The sequence below is a fragment of the Citrus clementina genome, unplaced genomic scaffold (assembly GCF_000493195.1).
Source record: "Citrus clementina cultivar Clemenules unplaced genomic scaffold, Citrus_clementina_v1.0 scaffold_1, whole genome shotgun sequence".
Classification (NCBI taxonomy): Eukaryota; Viridiplantae; Streptophyta; class Magnoliopsida; order Sapindales; family Rutaceae; genus Citrus; species Citrus x clementina.
The window spans coordinates 23577231-23600355 of NW_006263303.1; the positions used below are offsets into that span (position 1 = coordinate 23577231).

A 23125-nucleotide genomic window follows, 5' to 3' on the forward strand; every position below is an offset into this window, starting at 1 on the left:
ATTCAAAAGTTATTATTATTATTATTATTATAAAAAAAAATGAGGCAAGCTAAAGCGACAACTAATGCATTAATGGGTTGTGCTAACTGCCGCATTAGCACAGCCCATTAATGCAATGCGTCAGTAATTACTTTTAGTGCCAAACGTGAGTTTGTATAAATTTAATACAAAATAATAATTTTATCCCATATAATGTGGGCTACTAAACACGCCCTATGTATTACCTTGCGTTAAACTGTATTATATTAAAGTATTTTGTATTATATTGCATTAAATTGTAACGTAGTACCATGTTTTGTATAGTATGAGATTTTTTAAATTTATTGATTGTGGATGACAGCCATAGAGCATGAGAATGAAACCAAAGAACAGCCAACAGCATTTTAAAAGTAAAAATATAAGAATAAAACTACATAGCTAATGCTGCAAGCTGCCGCATTAAGCAAACTCAGGGCTTCCCCTAGTTTGCAAAATGCGGCAAATACAATCACCACAATGCAGCCTTTTATTTTGCCGAAATACGGTGTGCCAGCACCATCCTCATAAGGTTTTGCTGCCAATTACTCCATATATTTTACTTTATAAAAAATTTATTGTTATTTTTTTATTTTATAAAAGGGGAAAACTGGAATTTGATATCTTATTCATTTTAAATTATTTTAGCAATCCTTTGTGGTCATAATTTTGTGCGGAAAATGCTCTCAGCAATGATGTGGCAGGGGCTAGTCACTTTTGTGGGTTGGATGCTGACTTTTGCTTAAACAAAGAAAGGGTGGATTAGGATGGAAGAGATTTTCTTATTGTAGTAAATTATTTTTTAAATTGTTTTATTAAACTTTAAGTTGATTAACATTGGAATAAATTTTTAATGGAGGGGGCTATTTGGCCAATTTATTTTAAAAAAATACGAACGTTCGCAAATGAGAAATCTTTATTACTAAGAAGTAACATTGTTAAAGTACGTATGATATACGTTATTCTCATATGTATATAAGCATTACTAGGCATGGCAATGAAGCTAAAACAAAATAGACTTGAACTTAACAGGAAAATGTAATGCTGGTGCAGCCATTGTCCTTGCCGATGAAGGGCTAGAGCTTCATAAATTGGAACTTTGACCGAAAACCATTAGCCCATAAAGAAAAATGAGAGAACATTAAATTTTTTTTAGAGTTCTGAAATCCCAGGAAAATGATTTTTATCAATCACTTAATCTCCAATTAAGCTGAAAAGATTTAGCCCTGCAATTGTTCGCAAGGATTCTTGTTCATGTCTCTTTAACCCATCTCCTGTGACCTCCTTGGCAGTGATGGAAAATACTGTTTGGAACAGCCCTAGCTAGTTGCTCATAATCATGTCGACAAGCCCAAAACAAAATGCAGCAGTATTATCTGCATTCTCTATAAATTTCACCAGGCTTTGAGTGTGTGGCCGTAACTCATGAATATGCCAATGGTATGAGCCATACATTTGACACCTGAGACATAATGATAAAAGCCATTAAATCATCAATGTTCAATGAATAATTGCAAATCTTTTGAAGAAAAGTTGGTTCTAAGTTCTAATAGGAGGGATTCAATAATTACACATTTCAATCTTGACATATTGGCTAGTTTCCATTTTGTCACTTGTAACCATAAGCAAAATATGTAACACTTGGAATATAAATTGTAAAATTTGTATGTGAAACCAAGAATATTAAAGTTTTTGTACTTAATTGAAAAAGACTATAATAATCAAAGATATTCTTCTTTATCTTCACATGTACAATTTGTATCTAAAACCAAGAATATTAATATTCTTGGTCATACTTGATATAGATAAAAATAATCTCAAATTAGACAATTACTGCATGAAAAGGAAATGCAGAATAATTTTCATCTTTTCGACGAAAATACAGCTCCCAAAAATAAAATTGATTCCATTCATATTAGTCTATTCACTCTTGCAATTCTTCACTTGGAAAGAAAAATGAGAAATAAACTTGTAGTGGGTTCAATTTTTGGTATGAAATGCATTGCGAGTTTTGCAGCCTCTTTCATTGAAATCAACTTTTCTTCATTTAAATAGCAGTAACATCGAAACTCTTAACTGCTAAGCAAGAATGACAAAGACAAAACAGCTCTCAGCTTTTGTTCTTTTGCTTCTTATCATATACCTTCTCTGCTCCCCCATGACTACAGGTTAGCTAATTTGTAGCAACACAAAATTCCAGTTATACATACAAAATTTATGCAATGATAGTTGATGCCGAGTTTAGATCTTTAAATTTTTAGAGGTCTGGAATAACTTGTAACATTTGTAATTCTCTCCAGGGGCAGTGCCACCAGCAAATGAAGGCGAACTGGTATGGTTATGACATACACTCTTAGCATTACTGCCCGACTTTTATACAGAATTTTAACATTTTAATAATCTGATTCTATGTCAAGAAATCAAGTTCATTGATTCCCTGCTAAATTGCTTGAAAGTGTTGAAAAATTATGATGGACAGGTTAGGCAATTCGAGCTTGTCAGAGCGAGCGAGCCTACAAGGCCCCATATAATCCAAAACCGGGAGCATAACAGGTTACAGTTTCCTGTCAAGCAAGTTCTCTTTTCTATTTAATGCATCAAATGATCAAATCTTTAAATCTTTTTCCAGTGAGCAAGCAACAGACATGTTGAAAGTGGATGGCAAGGCTTCGTGTGAAGGGCAAACAACTTGGTGCATCGTGAAACCTTCAACTGGAGATGAACGGCTAATTGCAAACATACAATACTGCTGCGATCACGTTGACTGTAGCATTATACAACCCGGGGGCGCGTGTTACGAGCCTAACAACAATTACTCACATGCTTCAGTTGTCATGCATCTCTTCTACAGGGCCAATAACAAGCTACCCCACACCTGTGATTTCATGCAGAGTGGTCTGATTATCTCTCAGGATCCATGTAAGCTTGAAAGTTTCCCTTTTGCCACTAAATTATTATCTATACGCCTATACTTTGAATCTTGCAATCTATATATATCAAAACTAAGAATGTGAAGATCTGATATGCACGATTTTCATGTTTCTTTTTTGCAGCTGTTGGAAAATGCATTTATGCACCCTGATGCTAGTGAGGAAGGAATCTTCTAGTGACTTATCGTATTAAATAAAATTGGATGATTGAAAAGTAAAATTTTACATTGTCTATAGCTAATGAATTGCATGTGCTTGCGTGAGAGGTTATGAAGACCTTTCTTACTGGAAATAAACAAACATTGATACACTGGTTTTAGTGCCATGATGATGCCATTATGGATGAGCAAAGAGTATCATAATTCAATTTCTAAATTGCTAATTCAATCAGTGGGAAGGTCATACAATTGTTTACCTATATTTGTCATAAAACTAAGTGCAAATTAATAAAAAAACACAAGCCCTTTACAGATTTTTGTTCTCTTTGCGTTAAAAACAGAGTTTCAACAATTATCACTAACTTTAATTCTTTTTAAAACTAGTGATGTTGAAAGTTAGAAAATCTTTCACATAAATCAGTTAAAACCGCAAATGATGGACTTAGAATAAAGTAAAAGAAAAAGAAAAACCGCGAGAAGTTGGCGATAAGTTGCGAAAACATCATGGAAAGACTTCTTGTAACTTGTAAGAGGCAAAAAAAAAAAAAAAATAAATTGAAAAGAGAATTTAATACAAGAAGGTAAAACAAGTACAGACAGACAGAGCTAATACAAGCGATTTAGTGGTCACAGAGCTTGGCATCTTGCCGTTGTCCTTCCTCAAGAAAAGGCCTTGATACAAAGGCCAGTTGATGAGAACTAAGGCGCTGCATAAAAGGATTTGCAAGAGCATTGTCTCGTAGAATTTAACATAGCCATCACCTACAATCACCTTCTTTACCGCCCCAATCATGCAGAATAAATTCAGCAAAGCAAGTGTTGATAATATTGTGAACATTGAAGAGGCGGCACCGAATTCCATTATCTCTTTCTCATATCGTTGTGATACGTCTTCGTCAGCCACTTTTTCTGTAACAACAAAAGATGATTCAGAAAATCCTAGCGTCTTCAAAATGGCGTCGATGAAGGCAAAAAGGAAGGAGGTTGTTCTTAGGTAAAGCCATAGTCGTTGTTCATTCCACCAACCAAGGGCTGTGCCACCAGACCACATAAACTCTGCCAGGCTACATGTGTACTTGGCAAACATCACATAGGCAAAGGGTATTAACCATGGGCTTGAGATCTGTTTTCACAAACCATGAGAGACAGTTTAATTCCTTGAGAATCAAGTGATGTTATTAAGCAAATAAAAGTTTCTTGCACATGAAAAAAAAAATTAGATAAATAAACATACCATTGGAAACAAGGGAATTCCTTTGAGAAGATAAAGTGAAGGAACAATAGAGTAAAATAGCGTTGCCAAGCAATTTGGAGGCCAGAGACAATAGCAGCAATATCCCAAGCGAAGGCCTAAGCTAATCTTTCCATGTGCATACCGAGCAGGACTGTGTCTGGACAGCATAATTTGGAAATCACCTTCAGACCATCTCTTACGCTGCACGAGGAACTGAAGCAATGTGGTTGGTGAAACACCTAAGAATGCATCCCTTTCTGGTTTGCAAAACACTGATTTCCATCCTTGACATTGGATCGATATCCCTGTCATAACATCTTCAACCGGACACCCATATTTCAATCCAATCTGCAATCAACCGTTCAGTTAATGCAAGGAGTACACAAACTAATATACCTATCTCCATCATTAAAAAAAAAACATATAGCCAAGAAAGAGATACTGACCTCCTTTCCCCATTGAGTGTTTGCTTCATAGGTACAACTTGCAAGAGCTTTCGATGTTTCTTCCAATTCAAGTAAACTTTCTTCTCTCTTTGAATCATTTTCTCTCTTCAATTCAATCTTAGTTTCCTTGTCGTATTTCCTTCCACATAGAATTTCTCTTCTGTGAAAACAGCCAGATCCACTATAAATTGGGCCTCCATAACCATCCATGCCTCGAAATTCCACCTTCGCTCACCAAAATGTACGAATTTGCAAGCAAAAGAGAATAATGAAAACGGAGTTTAAATAAAATATAACACGTGATACAATTCGATTATGATTTCATGCATGCGTCAATATTTACTCACCTCACTATATATTCTCAATGAGTTGCTGTACAATTCATTCTTAGTAACATTATCAAAGTTCTGTGGAAACTGGACAAAAGCAACCTCATGGCCCTTTTCTTCATCCATGAAGAAGCAAAGAGCATCTCTGACAGCTTGTGAATTGTTTGAGTACATATCACAGTCTACATTAAGAGTGACTTGTCCATTGCTAATCTTTGATGACACCCTTATCTGCACATGGAACCATTAAACAAGTAACGATATGTCAGAAGTGAACTATTTGGAATCTTTCCCTGCTCATTGTAGTATAACCTTAAATTAAACAGTGTGCATTCATCTACTGACTGATTGAGATAGTGTTATCAATGGCATTGATTACCAGTGCATTCATAGCTCCTGCTTTGAAATTATGAAAATACTGGGGTCTCTTCTCGCGAGCCAAGTATACCAATGTTGGCAAGGCACACCCTTCATTATCAACAGCATTTGGATCTCTTCCATCTATCAATATCTTCAGACCCCAAAGAGAGAACCAATCAAACGAACTTAGCATAACATTTTAACTTGAAAAAATCAAAACGCAGAGGTCGAAGGGCCAAGATGATTTAATTACTTGAAGAATGGTATCATGATCAAGCCGCGAAGAGTAAGAAACCCACTGAGAAAATCCTTTATGTTTCATGCGTATTTCTTCCGTGATTCTACCAAGCTTTGTTGCAGTTTGGATTCTATTCTCCATTTCTTCATATAATCTCTACAAGGAAAAGAGCATACTAAGAACAAATTTAACAAATATTGAAATAAATTAAGAATAATACAACATTTTTCTCATTATCATGTTCATCAGATATAAAATCCTGTTCTTGATTGTTAGCAAGTTATGAATCAAATCCCCAAAGAAAATGTTATCTATTAAGATATAAAAAAAATGTTGTCCCTGTATAATTAACTAATTAATTGTTATCTATTAAGATACTCACCTTGATAGCTGCCAGATCTTTGGACTGACTTTTATGATCATCGCCACGTGCTTCACCAACTTTGATGAAATATGCAGCAGGGGACCTGGGCTCCACATTGAATTTCTTGCAATAAGGAATCCAATGTTTGCAGAAATGAGAAGCCTCCATTAAAGCATAGAAAGTAAGATCAGAGCCAGCATCGTCAGAAAGATAAACACTGAGCTTATCAGTTGGATAATCGTATGCCATTACTGATAGAACGGTGTTGATCACCATCGTTGGTGGTTCTATTTTGGGGTCTGCTGTGCACACAAATATGTCCACTCCAGGCAGCTCACTCTCATATCTATGTTTATTTAAAACATGAACATAAGCATATTAGTAAATGCGATGTAATCATACAATCCAATTTAATATAACTGTAACGCCAGGTGACAGTATCGCTCACCTTTGAGATAACCTGTTCCTAAAGGTTTGCCTGTGGACTCTCTTCCACCTCAAGGCTTGAGTTAAAATCCAGTAGAAACCGAACCACAGTTCAGCTGCAAACAACCCGATCCAGACCCATAATGTTAACCTTCCATTTTGATGATCGCGTTCATTTGGTATGTGACTCAATCTGTAAACCCAGATCAGAAATATGCAAACAAACACAGGGACTGCAAAGACCCTGTAAAAAATTATCCCCTTTGCTCTTCTTGTCTCAAACAGAGGCAAGTATCCATCACCTGCCATTTTTTCCCCCCCCGTTTCTTTCTCTCCAAACTCTGTGCCGGTTTCTGCATATCTTCAACTACTTATACTGTTATACAGTCTTTCAATTTTTTGGTTTTGCTGTTTTGCACGGAGAGAAGTTGGACTTTGTTGTCTTATCATGTTTTATTATTTTAACTATTTGCGGTCACAATTTTGAGAATGCATTCTCTCAGCAATGAGGTGACCAGCTTTTTTTGTGGACTGGGATGCTGACTTGACGTAGACAAGAAATATTACTGTTTGGTAACAGATAAAAGGAGGAAAAAAGGGAGAGTGGGGCGTGACTTTTATCTCATCACTTCCGAAAGTGGGAGAGAACAAGGGGGATATAGGAGAGTGGGGAGTTATTTAGGGGGATTATTTATTTATTTTTTCTCTCTTTTCCAAGGGATTTTTTGGGCTCTCTTCTTCTCATGGAAAATTTTTGCTTTTACACTATATTTTACTTTCTATAAATTTCTCGAAAAGCTTTGGATTTGAAGGCAATGCTTATTAAGCCACATGAGTGGTGGCATAAATTTTTTCGAAAAGTTTAGAAACTGACTTGAGCGTCGGAGGCTTCACGCCGGAAAAACTTCTGGCACCTCTGACCGTCTTTTATGATTTCAGGTATTCACAGATTAATCACTGATGGTTGCAAGGACATCTAAACAATTGACCAATTGATTCTCTACCAAATAAATCTAATGCTGGTATAAAAATCTAATATTAAATCGTTAATAGACTATATCAGATTTTAGGCATCAACATTTACTTTTACATTCAACCCAACTTGACATATTTAATTTTGAGTTTCGATTTAGTACGCGACTGTATGCATTGAGTCATTCATTGACAGACATGGACCCTGCGATACAGCTTCTTTAATAAACGATCACCACAGGTGAGGTGCAGCGGCGTGAGGTGCACGACTGCACGTCTAATCAACATTTTTTCATGTGTAGGTTCATTTAATCATTCAAATTTATGGGACTCAACAAACGAGAAGCAACTAAAGTGGATTTTTACAAGCTCGTTAAAACATCTGACGTTTTTTATATGTCAGTTCTATATTCCATAGAATTCAGCTTACCAATTAATTAACAGTGTCAAGCCAAAATGATATCCGAGCAAATACTTATTTCGATTTTAGTTCGAAATATGTAGTTTGAAAAGAGATGGCGCATCAAGAGTTACTACGGTTGAACCATTTTCAACGAATCATAACTACTCTGTTTTCTTCATCAACCTTCTAAATTTGTGGGCATATGAATTGGCGACAGTGTGACACTCTTATTTGCTTACAAAGAAAGAAAAAAAAAAATCTAAGTACTCATTCATGACTCCAGCTTTAGAAGTTACGAACCCATTATGACCTTTTCTTATCTCTCGTGCCATGTCTAATTGTTAGCAATCAGTGCCCTTCTTCATATGCAGCTTGTGGAGCTTTTAAGCTATGTTTTGGAGCTCTGATTAAGGGTGGAATAGGACTAAGTTTTATGGATTAATTATTTATCTCATATTTGATAAGTCTCACTTAAATTGGACAAGGGAATTAAATTTAAATTTAGTCTTCAAATCATCAGATTAGCAATCTCAATTTACACATGGATTTATATGAGATTGTGTGTGTGTGTGTGTGTATAACTATTTTTTTTTCTTATATGTAAAATTAATTAATTAATTAATTTTTTTTATTATGATTTACTTAAAATTTAATTTTTGTTGCAATGTTGATTGTATTAAATATGATTATCACTAATGTAATATTAAAAGTAATATAAAAATTGACAATTATAGTAATTAATTGATTTCATACAATATTATTTTATATTTGATAAAAAACTAATTAAATACTTAAATTATTTTATTTTATTTATATTTATTTATTATAATTATGACTACCCATAACTAATTTACAATATATTTTATTATCTTATTAATTGCCTGTTAAATTTACTTCAATTATTATTATAAAGAATTTGTGAATAATTGATACTTATATTCAATTATCAAATTAAATGGCATTTAATTTTATTTGAATATAATTTAACATAACTCAATCCGATATAATACTAAACTTAAGACTACAATATAGTATTATTTGACTTTATGTAATCTAATTTAATCCCAATTACTTTAATCTAATCATACGTGATAACCGTATTAAAGATTTTTAATTTTGTCTTTTAAAAAGAAAGGTAAACTATTTGAGCCGAAAGTCAAACTTTGCGGAACCATATGATTTTTTACTTTTTGATATAGGGAGCCCTATTTTTCAACAATAATGCTACACATCCTAAATTTTTTATCTTAAAAAGTTATCTCAAATGATGTGGTATTTATCAATTGGTTGGTGAGATAATACAATTAATTCACTTGGATATTGTAAATAATTATCAACCACTCAATTAATGACACATCATTTAGGATAACTTTTTAAGATAAGAAATTTAAGATGCGTAGCATTACTGATTTTTCAATGTATCCACAACTTTGGAGGAAGATGGGCCAACAACAGTGAGTGATTGAACCTTTATTTATTTATTTATTTATTTTATTATTATTCAATGATATCATTACAAAGGGTCCGGCCGCCTTAAATCCTTGTGCACACTCTGAATAGTCTCTTAATAAATCGAGTTGATTTAAGTTGATAGAGAAAGTTTATAAATTTCAAAATACGTCACTCTATGATACCATAATTTTTTTTGACAGAATCAATAATGTAAGAAATGAGAACCATTGGTGGATTTAATCAACAGTATATAAAAATTTCTATTATTTAAAATTTTAAGTATATAAGAATATTATAACTGGTTAACAAAACAATCAAAAAAGTTATTTTAAATTTAAAAAATATATGTATTCGTGATGTATTTCGCTCTCTTTCTTTTATCTCATTGAATTTGCTCTTTACTTTCAAGTTACTGAGGATTTATACTTGTCTACAAATTACTTTGTATAAGCATCAATCAATTCTTGAATTGAAGATTCAAGTTCCATCTTCAATGCAAGCTCTTTCGCACTTTCCCTCAATTGTTTTTCTTTTAAATCAAATTTCTCACTGCAATCTTTAATCAAATTGCCCAATGCTTTCCAACCACGTCTGCTCCATGCAACATTTCTTCTGTTGAACTAAACATTCTTTAAATTAAAGGAAATTTTGAACGAATTCATTTCATTCTCTTTCAATTGAAGTTCAAAATTACATTCTAAACGACTGAAATTCTTCATCATAACTCAACGAACACTCAAGTATAAATGCCAACAAAGCATATTTGCCTGCTGATATTATAAAATGTCCACTATCTCAAACAGAATGCAATTCCAGACCAAAGTGTTCAAAATGCCATTTTCACTCTGTCGAGATAAATTAAAAATTGAAAAAAAAGAACTAATTTACCTGCAACCTAAATGTTATTTTGTTACTATTTAATTAGTTAATTATTCATTTACTATATTAAAATGAATGGTAGAGATTAAACACTTAAATCTAAGGGTTTATGACAATCATATTATTAATATAGTAAAAATCATTTGGTATCATAAAGAAATCCTTCGAAATAATATGAATGCTCCCAGGGTTGATGAGTAAGTCAGTGAGTGGGCTGTGGGCCAATTAAATAGAAGGGTGTGGCTAAATAGAAAAATGAAAAGTGAAAAGTCATATACAGTTCGTCGGCAACACGTGAAGCCCGAGCAATATTTCGATTCACGGACAAAGGAGAAAGACGAGTTAATGCTAAGAATAAATTAGAAATTTCCATTAAACAATTGTGAAAAGCCAAACATTGCAGTTCGCGAGAGCAATTAAATTAATAACACAGCATCACACGTATGGCAGCTGAAAGAGATTTCGGAGGCATTAATTGCCATCCCCACACAAGGAAAATAATCCTCCCTGATATAATTTTAAAAACTTCTGTAATTTATTTTTTTAATGATAGTGTATGAGTAAAATTAAAATTAAAATTAAAATTTATTTATTAATTAATAATTAATAATTAATAATTAATAATTAAATTATTTAATCAGAATATAATGAAGAGAATACACGTAGCACCACTTATAATATTTGGCATCATCGAATTGTCAGATTATGTTAATTTCCTCCGCCTTTCAAACAAAACTGGACGACTGTCATGCACTCAACAGTGTCATTATCCTTAAAGAAAGTAAATGCAACATTAAAAGGGAGGAAACAGAATCGTCACAAATGACATCAGAACGATTGCAATATACGTAGGTAGCGGCCAAAAAACCCAACAATTATTTGATCATCCGCAATTTTCCGGCCCCCTTAAAAGACGATTAAAAAAGTTTTGATTAATGTTTTGTTGTTTTGCTTCGCAACTTTTCTTGCTTTTCGGTTTGTACTACAATCACTTGATGGTGCTGCAGTAGCTCGGTTGATGTGAGGCTTCCAAAGTTGTGATTTATAATGTATCGAGAAACGAACAATAAAACAGCCCCAGAAGAATTACGAGTGAAATGTCCCAAAAGCTTTGCGTGGCTAATTTGGACTCACAAACTGAGCTATCATGCTTTTTAGATAGCTATCAATGCTATCTAAATTGGACCTGCCTATGGTACAGATTCTGTACCTAACATCTCCCGTCATCCCACCGTCCCATTTTCTTTGGTTTAATTTCTCACTCCACATCCAACGGCTGATGCTGCAGTCTGTAGCTTACAGATTCTGTAAGCTAGTCGAGTCCATCTAAATTAGAGATTAAACACTTAAATCTAAAAGTTTTTAATAATTATACCATCAATGCTGTAAAAGTCATACAGCATTTTCATAGAAAAATCCTTAAAAATTTTTTAAGTTGTGGCCTGTAATGCGGATGTGGGTAGCTCATACATTAGCAAGATCAGCTCCCTCTTTTCCTGAGCCTATTGTATAGTTGGGCGGAAGAAGCTACACGGCATACATAATTCTGATTCGTGAACATTTCGTAATCTTGTTTTCTTTGTCCAATGAATTACCATTTATTTTATAAAATAAAAAAAAAACATTTTTGAAATGTCAGAGATAGATGCACGTAATTTTTTTTTTTTTTGGGTACTGATAAATTAACTACCGCATACGGAACATAGTTTTTTTTTTTTAAAAGAACTAATAAATTCGTGAATAAAAAAAAAAAAAAAGAATTTGCTGTGACCAGTTGCTCTGCCATTTGTGTATACCGACCATCTGAGCTCTCCTGCCGGCACGGAGCAAATCAATTAGCAGATTGCCAAAGCATTACATCAATTGTAGCACTTAATAATGGCAGATGAAAGAGATTTCGAAGGGATTAATAACAGAGTCAAAATACATGAGGTATGCAAAGTGCCTCCGTTCTCCGACGACTCAGTGGCAACAACAAAAACAACGACAACTGCAGCAGCTGCTTTCGCTACTCTTTCATTGACGTACTTTGACACATACTGGATCAGATTTGGGTCATGGGATAACCTCCTCTTCTACGAAATCAGGGGCTTAACATGGGATTCATTCAGCAAAGTGGTCCTCCCAAAGCTCAAGCTCTCTCTCTCACTCACTCTCCTTCATTATCTCCCTCTCGCTGGTCACTTGATGTGGCCCCCACATGCTGAAAAGCCAGCCGTCTGCTACTCCTTCCCTCATAACTACCCTAAAAACGATGGCGTTTCAGTCACGGTTGCTGAGTCCAACGCCGACTTTGATCTCCTCGCTGGCAATGGAATCCGGAAAGCTGTTGAATTTTATCCGCTGGTGCCCCGGTTGTCGACATCAGATGACAAAGCAGAGGTAATTGCCATCCAAATAACTCTGTTTCCAAATCACGGATTCTCCATCTGCATTTCAATTAACCATGCGGTACTTGACGGGACCAGCTTAATGTTATTTATGAAATCTTGGGCTTACTTATGCAAACAATTAGACATACACCTACAAAATAAAGCTCCTTCGTTGCCGGAGCGTCTAACCCCATGTTTTGACCGGACTCTGATCAAAGATCCCGGTGGGATCGACTTGGTGTACGTCAAGCACAACATGGCTTTCGCCGGATTGGATCCCAACACGCGAAACTTGAAGCCTAATCCCGTTGACCCAAAAGTAGCGGATACCAACAACTTGGTTCGAAGGACATTCGAATTGAGCAGCGAAGATCTAAACAAGTTGAAACATAAGCTGCTGCTGGCTAAAGAACAACATCAATCAAAATCCAAACAACTTCACTTATCATCTTATGTGCTTACATGTGCCCACGTATATGCATGCATGGTTAAAGCTATAACGGAAGATGCGAATACAACTGTTGTGTTTTCGTTCAATGCGGATTGTAGGAGCCGTTTGGATCCTCCACTTCCGGTTAATTACTTTGGAAACTGTGTTTCAGCTGCTGTATGTGTGGTTGCAAAAGCAAGTGACTTCTTGCAGGGAAATGGGATTGATTTTGTTGAAAAATTAAGTGATTCAATCAAAGGGCTCAGGGGAGATGCCATTGTAGGATCAGAGGATAAGATTGTTAGGAAATACGAAATGCTCAAACAGATGGGAGAACAATCAATTGTGCTTAGGATATCCGGGTCACACCGTTTTGATGTTTACGGGCCAGATTTCGGGTGGGGGAAGCCGAAGAAGGTGGAGCCTGTGTCAATAGATAGAAGTGGAGCTATTTGTTTGGTAGAAAATAAGGACGGAGGCGGGGTCGAGGTTGCTGTTGTGTTGGAGAAACAACAAATGGAGGTTTTTGCTTCTCTCTTCATTGATGGCCTAAACGACGAGCAAATTATCTCAACAGTGCCTAGGTCAAGAATATAAGTTTGAGTCCAACATCATCAACTCAACTCTTTTGAACCTTTTGAATCAGTCCTATCAACTTTTACACTACATACGAAAATAGTCGTATAAGATGATGCACGAGTCTTGTCCCCTAAGCTGTTTAATTATTTGAATTTATCTTCTTTAATCTTCGTATAGTAAATTTGGATTTACGGTTACTTCATGTGATAATAGTAATGTAACTTTTTTGAATTTATCTTGTTAAATTTTCATATTGTAAATTTGGGTTTGACGTTAAAGTTATATACTTTTTATTTCAAAATCCTTTTAATAGTAATGCAACGATCCTACCGGGCTTGATGGAGCCTATACCACTTTCCCAAACTCAGATCCATCGTACAATTTGCCTTTCAACGCTTCTTCCCCATCAAAATTCACCCTGGAAATTATAAAAAGCCGACAACTTCTTGCCTGACTGAAAATATCTAGAGATCCTTTTAGCTGAAGCATAAGATTTCTACCAAAATTACTAGTAAAATTTACAAAGTAGGATGGTAGCAAAATGAACTCATTATTCCAAAATGTATAAAGGGAAAATTTTGGTCCGCAAAACTTGCCCCAAGAATAAGAGGAAGACAGAAGGCCAATACCCCATACTTCTACAAAGTAGAACTAGTATGTTGCTTCATCTGTGACATAAATAAACCTCGTTACCATCCGCGAATGCCAGTGATTTTGAAAAAGCATTTACCAAGTCAAATTGCCATTACAAAGAAGGTGCATACCATCATTGGCGTCGGCCATGTTAAAGTCGTCTCCGTCATCATCAAAATCACTGTTCTGCAAGAGCATATGGAGCATCAATAACTTTTTTCTTCCCCTTAATAAAAAAATTTCTTTTCTAGACGCCTACTGTGCTCTTTACTTCAATCTTTTGCTTTTTCATTTTTGGTAATTTTACCAGAAAAATTTTCATACACATTCAAAAACTCATTAGTTGTCAAAGGGTAGAGATACAAGCCTTTACAAAGCATCTTCTCTTCCGGCAAAGTTCAGATAGCGATTTAAGCAATTTATCATCAAACAAATGATAGAATGAGAGAGGATAGAAAAAATAAGTCACTCGCATCACAAAATATTCCACCAACTGATTATAAATATTTATGCTTATAATACACAACTCCATGCAATCTGCTTTCAGACAAATTTATTGTAATGCCTCTGAAAAGAAGTCCCACGGCCAGTTAGGTAAGATGCCTGGCACATGACATCTTACCAACAAGTGAGAAGCCCTACTGAGTACCAACCATCCAAGTAACAATATATCATTCTTCTCAGAGAAAAAATGAACTAACAATTATCTGTTACAGATACTATGACCCTTTCTGGCTCAAATTCACCTTAACAATATCTATACACCAAAGCAAAATTCATTCTTCATACTATTGCTACAAAAGGAAGGACAGAAAAGGAAAGATAGGAGAAATAAGAAAGAAGCATGCAGCAAATCAACAGGCCTGCGTACGACCTGATTTGTCCTATCATATGGCTTTCTAGCCCAAAATTTATCATAGTAATATCCGAACATCATTTATAGCTATAATAATCGAATGATGCTAAAGTAATAATCATTATAAATAAATAACAATATAGTCTTTGAGAAAACCTGGATAAAATCTCCATCATCACTGAATTCTTCTTCAACTTCTCCAGCTGCCTCATCACTGTCTCCATCCTCATCTTCACCTTGCTTCTTTTCCTTTTCAACTTTTTCCTCTTGGCCCTACAGATAAAGAAAGAATCACCAATATGGTATTAGAAAATAGACCAAATAACTAACAAGGAAAGATTCATTTTTCCTGAGAGTTTTTCCTGTTGCAGCAAAAACATAAGACCACATCAAATAAGCAAAATAGTATCAGTGCTATAAATTTACCTGCTTCTGTTTAAGCTTTTCATAGAGATCCAACTTCCTCAGGCCTATCATTTAAACAAACAAATCTTGTAATTAAACCTTTAGAAGCCAAATCTTTAAGAGAGAGTTGACAATAATAAAGGCATAACTAGTTTTAAGTCAAAGATTCATATAGGATATATTTGGGCCTGAGATGTTCCTGCTATAGAATTGAATCACTAGCTATCAACTGAAAGTGGGTTGGTGGTTGATAGATTCTAGTTACCATTAAAAATGGGTGTTTACTGAACAATTTAGCTGTTGTACTTTCAATGTTAAGCAGAAACATAAGAGTCCCAAACAAATCCTTAATCATTTTGGCAAGATAATTCCCTAAATCATAACGTTTGTCATTGAGATTATTCCACCCTAAAATTCATAAGACAAATTCAAGTTACAGGAACTAGGTTATTTGCATGCCCCTGGTAATAAGTTAACACAGTCAAGCAATAAAATGTCAAGAAAAATTTATGACCAAGTTCACATTTGCAAAATCAATACCCAACTATTGTTACTATTTACAAGTGCGCAATATCAGCACTCATACTTTGAGTGGATGAAATGGGCATAGCACAAGAGGACATGCTAAATCCCAAAACTTGCCTAACTAGTAAAGTGGACTAGTGGAGACATATTGAATATAAGAAAATAATACACTTGAGAAACAAAAGAAAAAGATGTTGGAAATTGGCAAGACAAACACCCCAAAACAATTAAAAAGAAAAGTGACCAGAGCTTTTATCTGAGAAAACCTGCATCTGCATTCAATCGCACTATTTTTGGATTTCGCACCTCCCTTGAACCTGAAAGCTTATTTCACGATTGGATGAGTCTGAAATCCTAAAATATAACATGTTTTCTCACAAATACCATTGCCATATTTCAGTGGATTCTTTAGTTGCCTACCTTTAACCAGTTCTGCAGGAAAGTTACTTTACTGGCACTGTGACAATTGATTAACAGACCCACGATTTGATGAAACTTTTGGCTTATTCCAGCAGAATATCTTTCTATGTCTACACTTTGGCTCTCTAACACTAAATGCATGAAGAAGGAAAAATTGCCACAGCTTAAATAACAATTGAGTATGGAAAACTATATATCCTACAACAAATTTAATTCAAATTCTGGCATATTTAGATCATTGCAAGTAAAGATGAGCCTAAATCATGAACCATGCTTTGAATATTGATTCCACCTATCCTTTTCTTTCTTCTTCTTACTAGTATCTACTAACTAACACAGAATACATTAGACATTAAAGTAGTTGAAGTACTCGATGCTCACTCTTTTCAACATTCTCTTCAAGAAAGTATGGAGAGGATTTCCAGTAATTTAGCAATCTTGAATTCCAGGGAATTAAGTTTCTTTCCATTGGAACCTTTTTGTAATCGGACAATTCAATCTCCTACATTTTAAAAATGAAACCTTTCGCATAAATTTTTTTAACGAAAAGAAACACAAACACGTTTTAGCTCTAGCAATTGACTTTACAAGCTAATCCAATCATATTTTATCTAGAATGCCCTTGTTAAAAAGTCTTAAATTCTGAATATCTTAGAATGTTAAGAACTCAAAAGGAAAAAGAAATAAAGAAATTTGAGTACTTATAGGGAAAAGTTCAAAAGGTTCTTGTTTGGCAAAGCCAGAACCACCAGTGCCTCCTCAGCCACCTCGTCCACACCCTCTACACGCCATTTATCTGCTAAAAAAGGGAAAATCGTTGAACATGCAGAGAAAGTAATTGATTGATAGCTTTTTTTATTTTTTTGGGGAAAAAATATCATAAGAGAATTGAAGATATAGAAACAGACGAAGAAGGCAAAAGAGTTTCGAGAAATTGACAAAAAAATGGAATTTTGATGAAGAAGAAGGGTGAGGTTTAACTGAGCAGACAGAGAAAGCACGTGCAAGGAGGAATGCTGATTTGCAAAGGTGAATTAGTACTGTGTGCTGTATGCGGACGCCTGTGTAAAAATTTATGTGGTAATAACTTCCGGATCCATATGTGAAGAAGGCCACAAAGCTTAGCAAAAACTCAACTAAGCATGGGATCCGAATCCTTTGTGAAACTACATAAAAATATTAACAGAAACTTAGAACAACATTCATAACTACATCAACTCATATTACATCACAAGTACACCAAAACATAGATACTAGGATGTTTGCGGATCAAAATTTGTGGATTAGATATCAATTCATATCCGATTCATAATTTTGCAGATTATAAATTTCCAATCCACAGATTGATAAAATTCAATGCAAATCCAGTTCATAGGTCTGCGGATCAAAAGCAGATTTGACCCAATCCACTTCCAATCCACCATTTTATGGATTGGTTTGTGGATTAAAAATTTTTAATTATGTCAAATACACAAATTGATTAAATACAAAAATCTCATATAAAAATAATTTTACTATTTAGAAAGCTATATTTATTAATTTAATTACTCTATTATTCAATTAATTTTATTTTAAATTAATATCGGATAAGATATAATATGATGTTAATATAACTACATTTTGACTTATTTATTTATTAGCACGTAGTAATGCCACATTTACAAGTTTTATTTTTTAATTAAATAAATATATATATTTTTTATTTTTTTGTGAATTTGCAGATAATTTCTGTAATTTTCGAGCTTTTCAATCCAATCTAATCCACCAATCTACTGATTGGATTTTTACGAATCGAATTTTTTCGGATCAAATGGATTGAGCGGATTGGATTGAATTCTGACCACCCCTAACAGATACCACAGTATTATTCAAACAGAACGGTACTCAAAAGGCCAAAACTACTCAAGTTAAAGCCAAACTGATTACTGAAAGTCTGATATATAAAACATATTATATCATGAGTACCTCCTCAGCCAAATAAGTCAATAGCCTTAACCTCAGGCTTCTCGACATCCTCTTTAGGCCCAGTGAAGCACACCACTCTCCATGTTAGCTTTGATCTGATCCATCTTAGCATTCTCAGAAAAGTTTGTCAAAAAATGTTTTTTTCATACTATTCTAACTCAAGTTTCTCAAAAAATAAAATAAAATAAAATAAAATAAAATAAAATAAAAAGCACTTAAACATTTCAAAAGCCTTCTTAAACAAAAGCAACTGAAATCAACAATGGCACCAGCGAATTAACTACTGGAATCAACAATGTCAGATAAAGCAACCAAAAAGAACGTGGGACCAATTGAAATCAACTATTGGATAAGGCACTGCTGCTTAAACAAAATCAAAGGAAATTCTATGCCGTAAAACATTAATCAGAATGTCAGAAATTCACCTGCGCGAACGGCACGGGCTGGCAGCGACGGCCAGTGGCAGCAGCAACGCACGGTGCGGACTGACGGCGCCACGTCGGAGTCTTTTTTCTTTTTTAAATATGATTTTTAGTGGCTATATATTTATTCCAAAAACTGTATTTTGAAACCGAAATCAGTAAAAAATTTCCCTTTTTTGTGTTGGTTCAATTGGATTTTTCATTTTTCTTTTCTTCGAAAAAAATTGGATTATGAAATGCTTAGGGGAACGTCGGGAAATTTCCCAAAAAAGTGCCAAAATTTTTAAGTTTTTACGATTAACCCACGTGTCAGGCTAAATATCAGTTTTTTTTTTTTTTTTTGAGAAAATAGCCTGCATTTCAGGTTTAATTATCATACATAGTTATAATTATGTGCGATGAGCACCTTTCCCTTATCAATTGCCAAAAATAAAATCTGTCGCACATATTATAAGTTTTACCTCCGGTTTCATTTTAATTTGAATTTTTTTTTATCTATCAACTCAAAGTAGGATTATAATTATCTCTTGATCTGATCATTTCCTGAGCAAATAACTCAATCACTGATTGGGTGTTAATAAATAAAAAAATAAAAGAAGATAAATTTTATCCATATACTATCACTAAAAGACACATGATAAAAAATCATTAAAAACTCAATAATGCTCATATCAGGAGACGATCTTGTTCCCTCAAAGTAAGCACTTTAAAGATTCTGGTTATTTTATGAATAGAAAATAATAATATTTACAACAAGATTCATATCAATGTCAAACTTAAATTCTAAACTTAAAACATTAAAAAGCTTACATTGTCTAAAAAAACAAACATTAACCTTAAAACGTGAAAAAATAAACATTAACATTAACTTCTTACTCTTTAATTGATGATTATATCTTCAATTATGTATTACTATATGTGTATGATAAATTTGGTTACTTGTTGAGAGTAACGAGGTTCAGACATTTAGTGAGGGGGTTAATTTTAAAAAATTAGACGTTTTGAGGTAATTTTACAAATTTTCCAAACATGTGTGGCCTATGATGATAATTATATAAATAAAACAAAAAATGTGTGTAGGCGCATGCGCGCCGGACAATGGATCAAGTGACTTTACTCGCGGACCAAAAATGAATAGATAATTGGTAAAATGATTTTATTTTACCGTCGGCCGCAAAGGCACATAATATATCACTCATAAGTGACTTATAAGTAGTTACTTATGATGGAACTTCTATATTTGAATAAAAGAAAAAATTTATTTTACAAGGTGAATTTGAAAACAGAGCAGTTGATGAAATCATCTTAATTTTCAATTATAGAGAGTATTTTAAATATTCACTGTTAATAAAATGGAAGGAACAAGATTGTTGTAGATAAAGATGGGTGCCGATTGCCAACATTTGGTATGCAGTATATGGCTCGAGAGAAAAGGTCAGGATGGCCTCATAATTTTAGATTAAAAATTTTCTTAAGAAGAACGAGAAAGAAGATTTTGTCCAAAGCATGAGAAACTTATCGACGAAATTACTACAACCGTGACAAGAATATACAAATAAGGCAAATAAATTTGAACCCGAATTTACTTAAAAATAACAAGATTACTCACATTCAAGAATTAAGTAACTAAAAATTAAAGATAAATTCAAACAATACAACTGAGGCAAAAAGTACTCGTAAATCATTTTAATTTGTGTGCATTTGGTGTAGAAGGCTATAAGATTATTAAACTGAAACCGATAAGAGTTGAGTTGAAGATTGCCTTAACATCTTGACCTGAGCACAGTTCTTAATGGATGCGAGGTATCGTCTCTATCATTGAGGCCACTAACGAAGAGATAAGTGAACACCTCCATTTGTGGTTCATCCAAGACAACACCAATCTCGACACTGCCTCCGTCCCTACTTTGCATCAAAGAAATGGCCCCCGTACCGTCTATTGACACAATCTCCACCTTATTTGGCTTCCCCCACCCGAAGTCCGAATCATAGAAATCAAAATGGCTAGTCCCGCCAGCTATAGCAATCTCAATTGATTGTTCTCCAGTTTCTTTCATCACTTCAAGTTCCCTAGCAATCCTATCCTCTGTTCCTATAATGGCATCCCCCTTCTTCAGGCCTTTGACCGAGTCACTTAATTTTTCTGCTACAAAAGCAATCCCGTCTTCCTGCATGAAATCACCCGCTTTCGCAACCACAAATTCCCCCAATATACAGCTTCCAAAGTAATTACCCGGAAGTGGAGGATCCAAACGGCTCCTGCAATCCGCAGGGACCCAAAACGTAACGGTCGTGTTAGTATCTTCTCCTCTAGCTTTAACCAGGCAGACAAACACGTGTGCACATGTAAGCACAAAAGTTGATAAATGAAGTTGCTTGGATGGATGCTGGTCTTTATTAACGAGCACCAGCTTATGTTTCAACTTGTTTAGATCTTCACGGGTCAACGTGAAAGTCTTTCGAACCAAGTTGGAATCCACTTTTGGGACGGGGATGGTAACTTTCAAGCTTCGTGTGTTGGGATCCGATCCGGTAAAAGCCATCAACTGTTTAACGTACACCATGTCGATCCCATGAGGGTCTTTGATGAGACTCCGGTCAAAACATGGGGTTAGACTTTCCGGTAACAAAGAAGGGACAGGGACGACGACGTTTTGTTGTTGTAATTTTTTGCATAAATAAGCCCAAGATTTGATGAACAGCACCGCACTTTTCCCGTCGATTACTGTATGGTGAACTGAAATGCAGATGGAGAAACCTTGATTTGGAAACAGAGTAATTTGGATGGCAGTTACCTCAGCTTTATCTTCTGATATCGACAACCGGGGCGCCAACGGATGAAATTCAACAGCTCTGCGGGTTCCATTATTGCTAGAGAGGAGACGACGCAAGTCAGCGTTGGACTCTGCAACTGTGACTGAAACGCCGTCGTCTTTAAAGTAATATACGGCTGGCTTTTCAGCATCTGGAGGCCACATCAAGTGACCAGCGACTGGGAGATAATGAAGAAGAGTGATAGAGAGAGAGTGCTTCAGCTTTGGGAGGATCTCCGAGTTGAATGAATCCCATGTTAAGTCTTTGATTTCGTAAAAGAGGAGGATATCCACTGGACTCAAATTGAAACAGTACGTGTCAAAATACGTTAATGGAAGCGTAGTAGCAGCGACAGCTGCTGCTGTCGAGTCGTCGGAGAACGGCGGCACTTTGCAAGCCTCGTGTATTTTGACTAATCTGTTATTATTAACGCCTCCGATATCTCTTTCAGGAGCCATACGTGTGCTATCGTAATTGCTGTATCCTGTATTGCTTCTTGCAATCTTTGGCTTTTTCACAAGTTTCTATATTATTTTTCTGTTTAATTGCTTTTCCAACTACTCATAATTCATAAGCAAAGATAAAACATATGGATCATACCGATATGAGCTTGATACAGATATGGTTTAATTTTTTTTAAAAATTCGTACAGATATTATCAAATCAATTGGACTGCCATAATCCGGGGGGGAAGAGCAGTTGTAACCTAAACTCTAGTTACAATTATAATTTTTATTCTGGCGAGAACTGTGCATGCAGCTTCTAGCTAGATATGAGTTAGAAAAATACCAAAAGGACATGTCAAACAAATCAAGCTATTGTCTTTTTTTTTTTTTTTTTGGGTTATGGATGTCATAGGAAGTACCTCAAGACTTGGGAAAATTAAACAAATCGGAGAAAATGAAGAGGCTAATTGATACTTAACCAAAGAGGATTGAATTTTTTTTTTTTTAAATGTTAGGAAGAATTTTAAAATACGTTAAAAATAATGCAATTAATTAATGCATGTATAATATGTGTAATTAAATTTAAAATAACCACTACTTGTATAGTGGTCTTTTAAAATAAATACGTACATATTATAACATAATTTATTAATTATATAACTGATACAATACCTCTGATTCTATTTTTTTTTTTTTAATCTTAGAAGTATTTTAAAATTTCTCCTCAATGTGACGATGAGACTTGACTCTTTCAATGTGATTTTTTTTTTTATAAGCTTCAATGTGGTTGTTATTAATAAAAGATTTAAGGTTAATTAATTACAAAGTCAACTATGAAAGACAGCTAATCCAGATTGAATCTTTTTTAATTTAATCACGAAATCTGAAGAAATAAGAATTAAAAATGAAAGAAAATGACCACTTGTGAAAAATAAGGCTAAAACACATTTCAAATGATGTGATTAATGATCCTCATAAAGTCAAACTTTCTAGAGCGCTTAGATTTAGCACCACACACATGCACACATATATATAACTAACTATATAAGACA

At 34.5% G+C, this 23125-nt stretch overlaps 4 protein-coding genes and 1 pseudogene across 4 annotated transcripts; 2 read left to right on the forward strand and 3 right to left on the reverse strand.

Moving 5' to 3' along the window:
* Nucleotides 1–2054: 2054 nt before the first annotated feature.
* LOC18055184 (glucan endo-1,3-beta-glucosidase 7) lies at nt 2055–3258 on the forward strand. Its single transcript, XM_006452555.2, has 5 exons — nt 2055–2183; nt 2316–2347; nt 2495–2568; nt 2645–2934; nt 3069–3258. Exons 1-5 carry the CDS (start codon nt 2105–2107, stop codon nt 3095–3097), a joined length of 504 nt encoding a protein of 167 aa, XP_006452618.2. The 5' UTR covers nt 2055–2104; the 3' UTR covers nt 3098–3258.
* Nucleotides 3259–3583: 325 nt separating this feature from the next.
* On the reverse strand, nt 3584–7026 carry LOC18055185 (cellulose synthase-like protein E1). Its single transcript, XM_006452556.2, has 8 exons — nt 6523–7026; nt 6093–6420; nt 5726–5866; nt 5492–5623; nt 5131–5343; nt 4784–5008; nt 4338–4685; nt 3584–4226 (listed from the first exon to the last, which is right to left on the reverse strand). Exons 1-8 carry the CDS (start codon nt 6807–6809, stop codon nt 3672–3674), a joined length of 2229 nt encoding a protein of 742 aa, XP_006452619.1. The 5' UTR covers nt 6810–7026; the 3' UTR covers nt 3584–3671.
* A 4937-nt stretch (nt 7027–11963) lies between these two features.
* LOC18055186 (malonyl-CoA:anthocyanidin 5-O-glucoside-6''-O-malonyltransferase) lies at nt 11964–13747 on the forward strand. The gene has a single exon (XM_006452557.2). The coding sequence runs from the start codon at nt 12085–12087 to the stop codon at nt 13603–13605; it is 1521 nt and encodes a 506-aa protein (XP_006452620.1). The 5' UTR covers nt 11964–12084; the 3' UTR covers nt 13606–13747.
* Nucleotides 13748–13977: 230 nt separating this feature from the next.
* Nucleotides 13978–16797, reverse strand: LOC112101576 (annotated as a pseudogene).
* Nucleotides 16798–20576: 3779 nt separating this feature from the next.
* On the reverse strand, nt 20577–22085 carry LOC18055187 (malonyl-CoA:anthocyanidin 5-O-glucoside-6''-O-malonyltransferase). Its single transcript, XM_006452558.1, has one exon. It carries the CDS (start codon nt 22083–22085, stop codon nt 20577–20579), a length of 1509 nt encoding a protein of 502 aa, XP_006452621.1.
* Between the last annotated feature and the right edge of the window lie 1040 nt (nt 22086–23125).

What these genes read in the sequence shown, in the direction of transcription:
- LOC18055184 (XM_006452555.2), top strand. Translation starts at nt 2,105, where the DNA reads ATGACAAAGACAAAACAGCTCTCAGCTTTTGTTCTTTTGCTTCTTATC. An exon ending in CTGCTCCCCCATGACTACAG is followed by an intron (nt 2,184 to 2,315) that starts GTTAGCTAATTT and finishes AATTCTCTCCAG; the next exon opens with GGGCAGTGCCACCAGCAAAT. An exon ending in CAAAACCGGGAGCATAACAG is followed by an intron (nt 2,569 to 2,644) that starts GTTACAGTTTCC and finishes ATCTTTTTCCAG; the next exon opens with TGAGCAAGCAACAGACATGT.
- LOC18055185 (XM_006452556.2), bottom strand. Translation starts at nt 6,809, where the DNA reads ATGGCAGGTGATGGATACTTGCCTCTGTTTGAGACAAGAAGAGCAAAG. An exon ending in AGGAACAGGTTATCTCAAAG is followed by an intron (nt 6,421 to 6,522) that starts GTGAGCGATACT and finishes AAATAAACATAG; the next exon opens with ATATGAGAGTGAGCTGCCTG. An exon ending in ATCATGATACCATTCTTCAA is followed by an intron (nt 5,624 to 5,725) that starts GTAATTAAATCA and finishes TGGGGTCTGAAG; the next exon opens with ATATTGATAGATGGAAGAGA.
- LOC18055186 (XM_006452557.2), top strand. Translation starts at nt 12,085, where the DNA reads ATGGCAGATGAAAGAGATTTCGAAGGGATTAATAACAGAGTCAAAATA.
- LOC18055187 (XM_006452558.1), bottom strand. Translation starts at nt 22,085, where the DNA reads ATGGCTCCTGAAAGAGATATCGGAGGCGTTAATAATAACAGATTAGTC.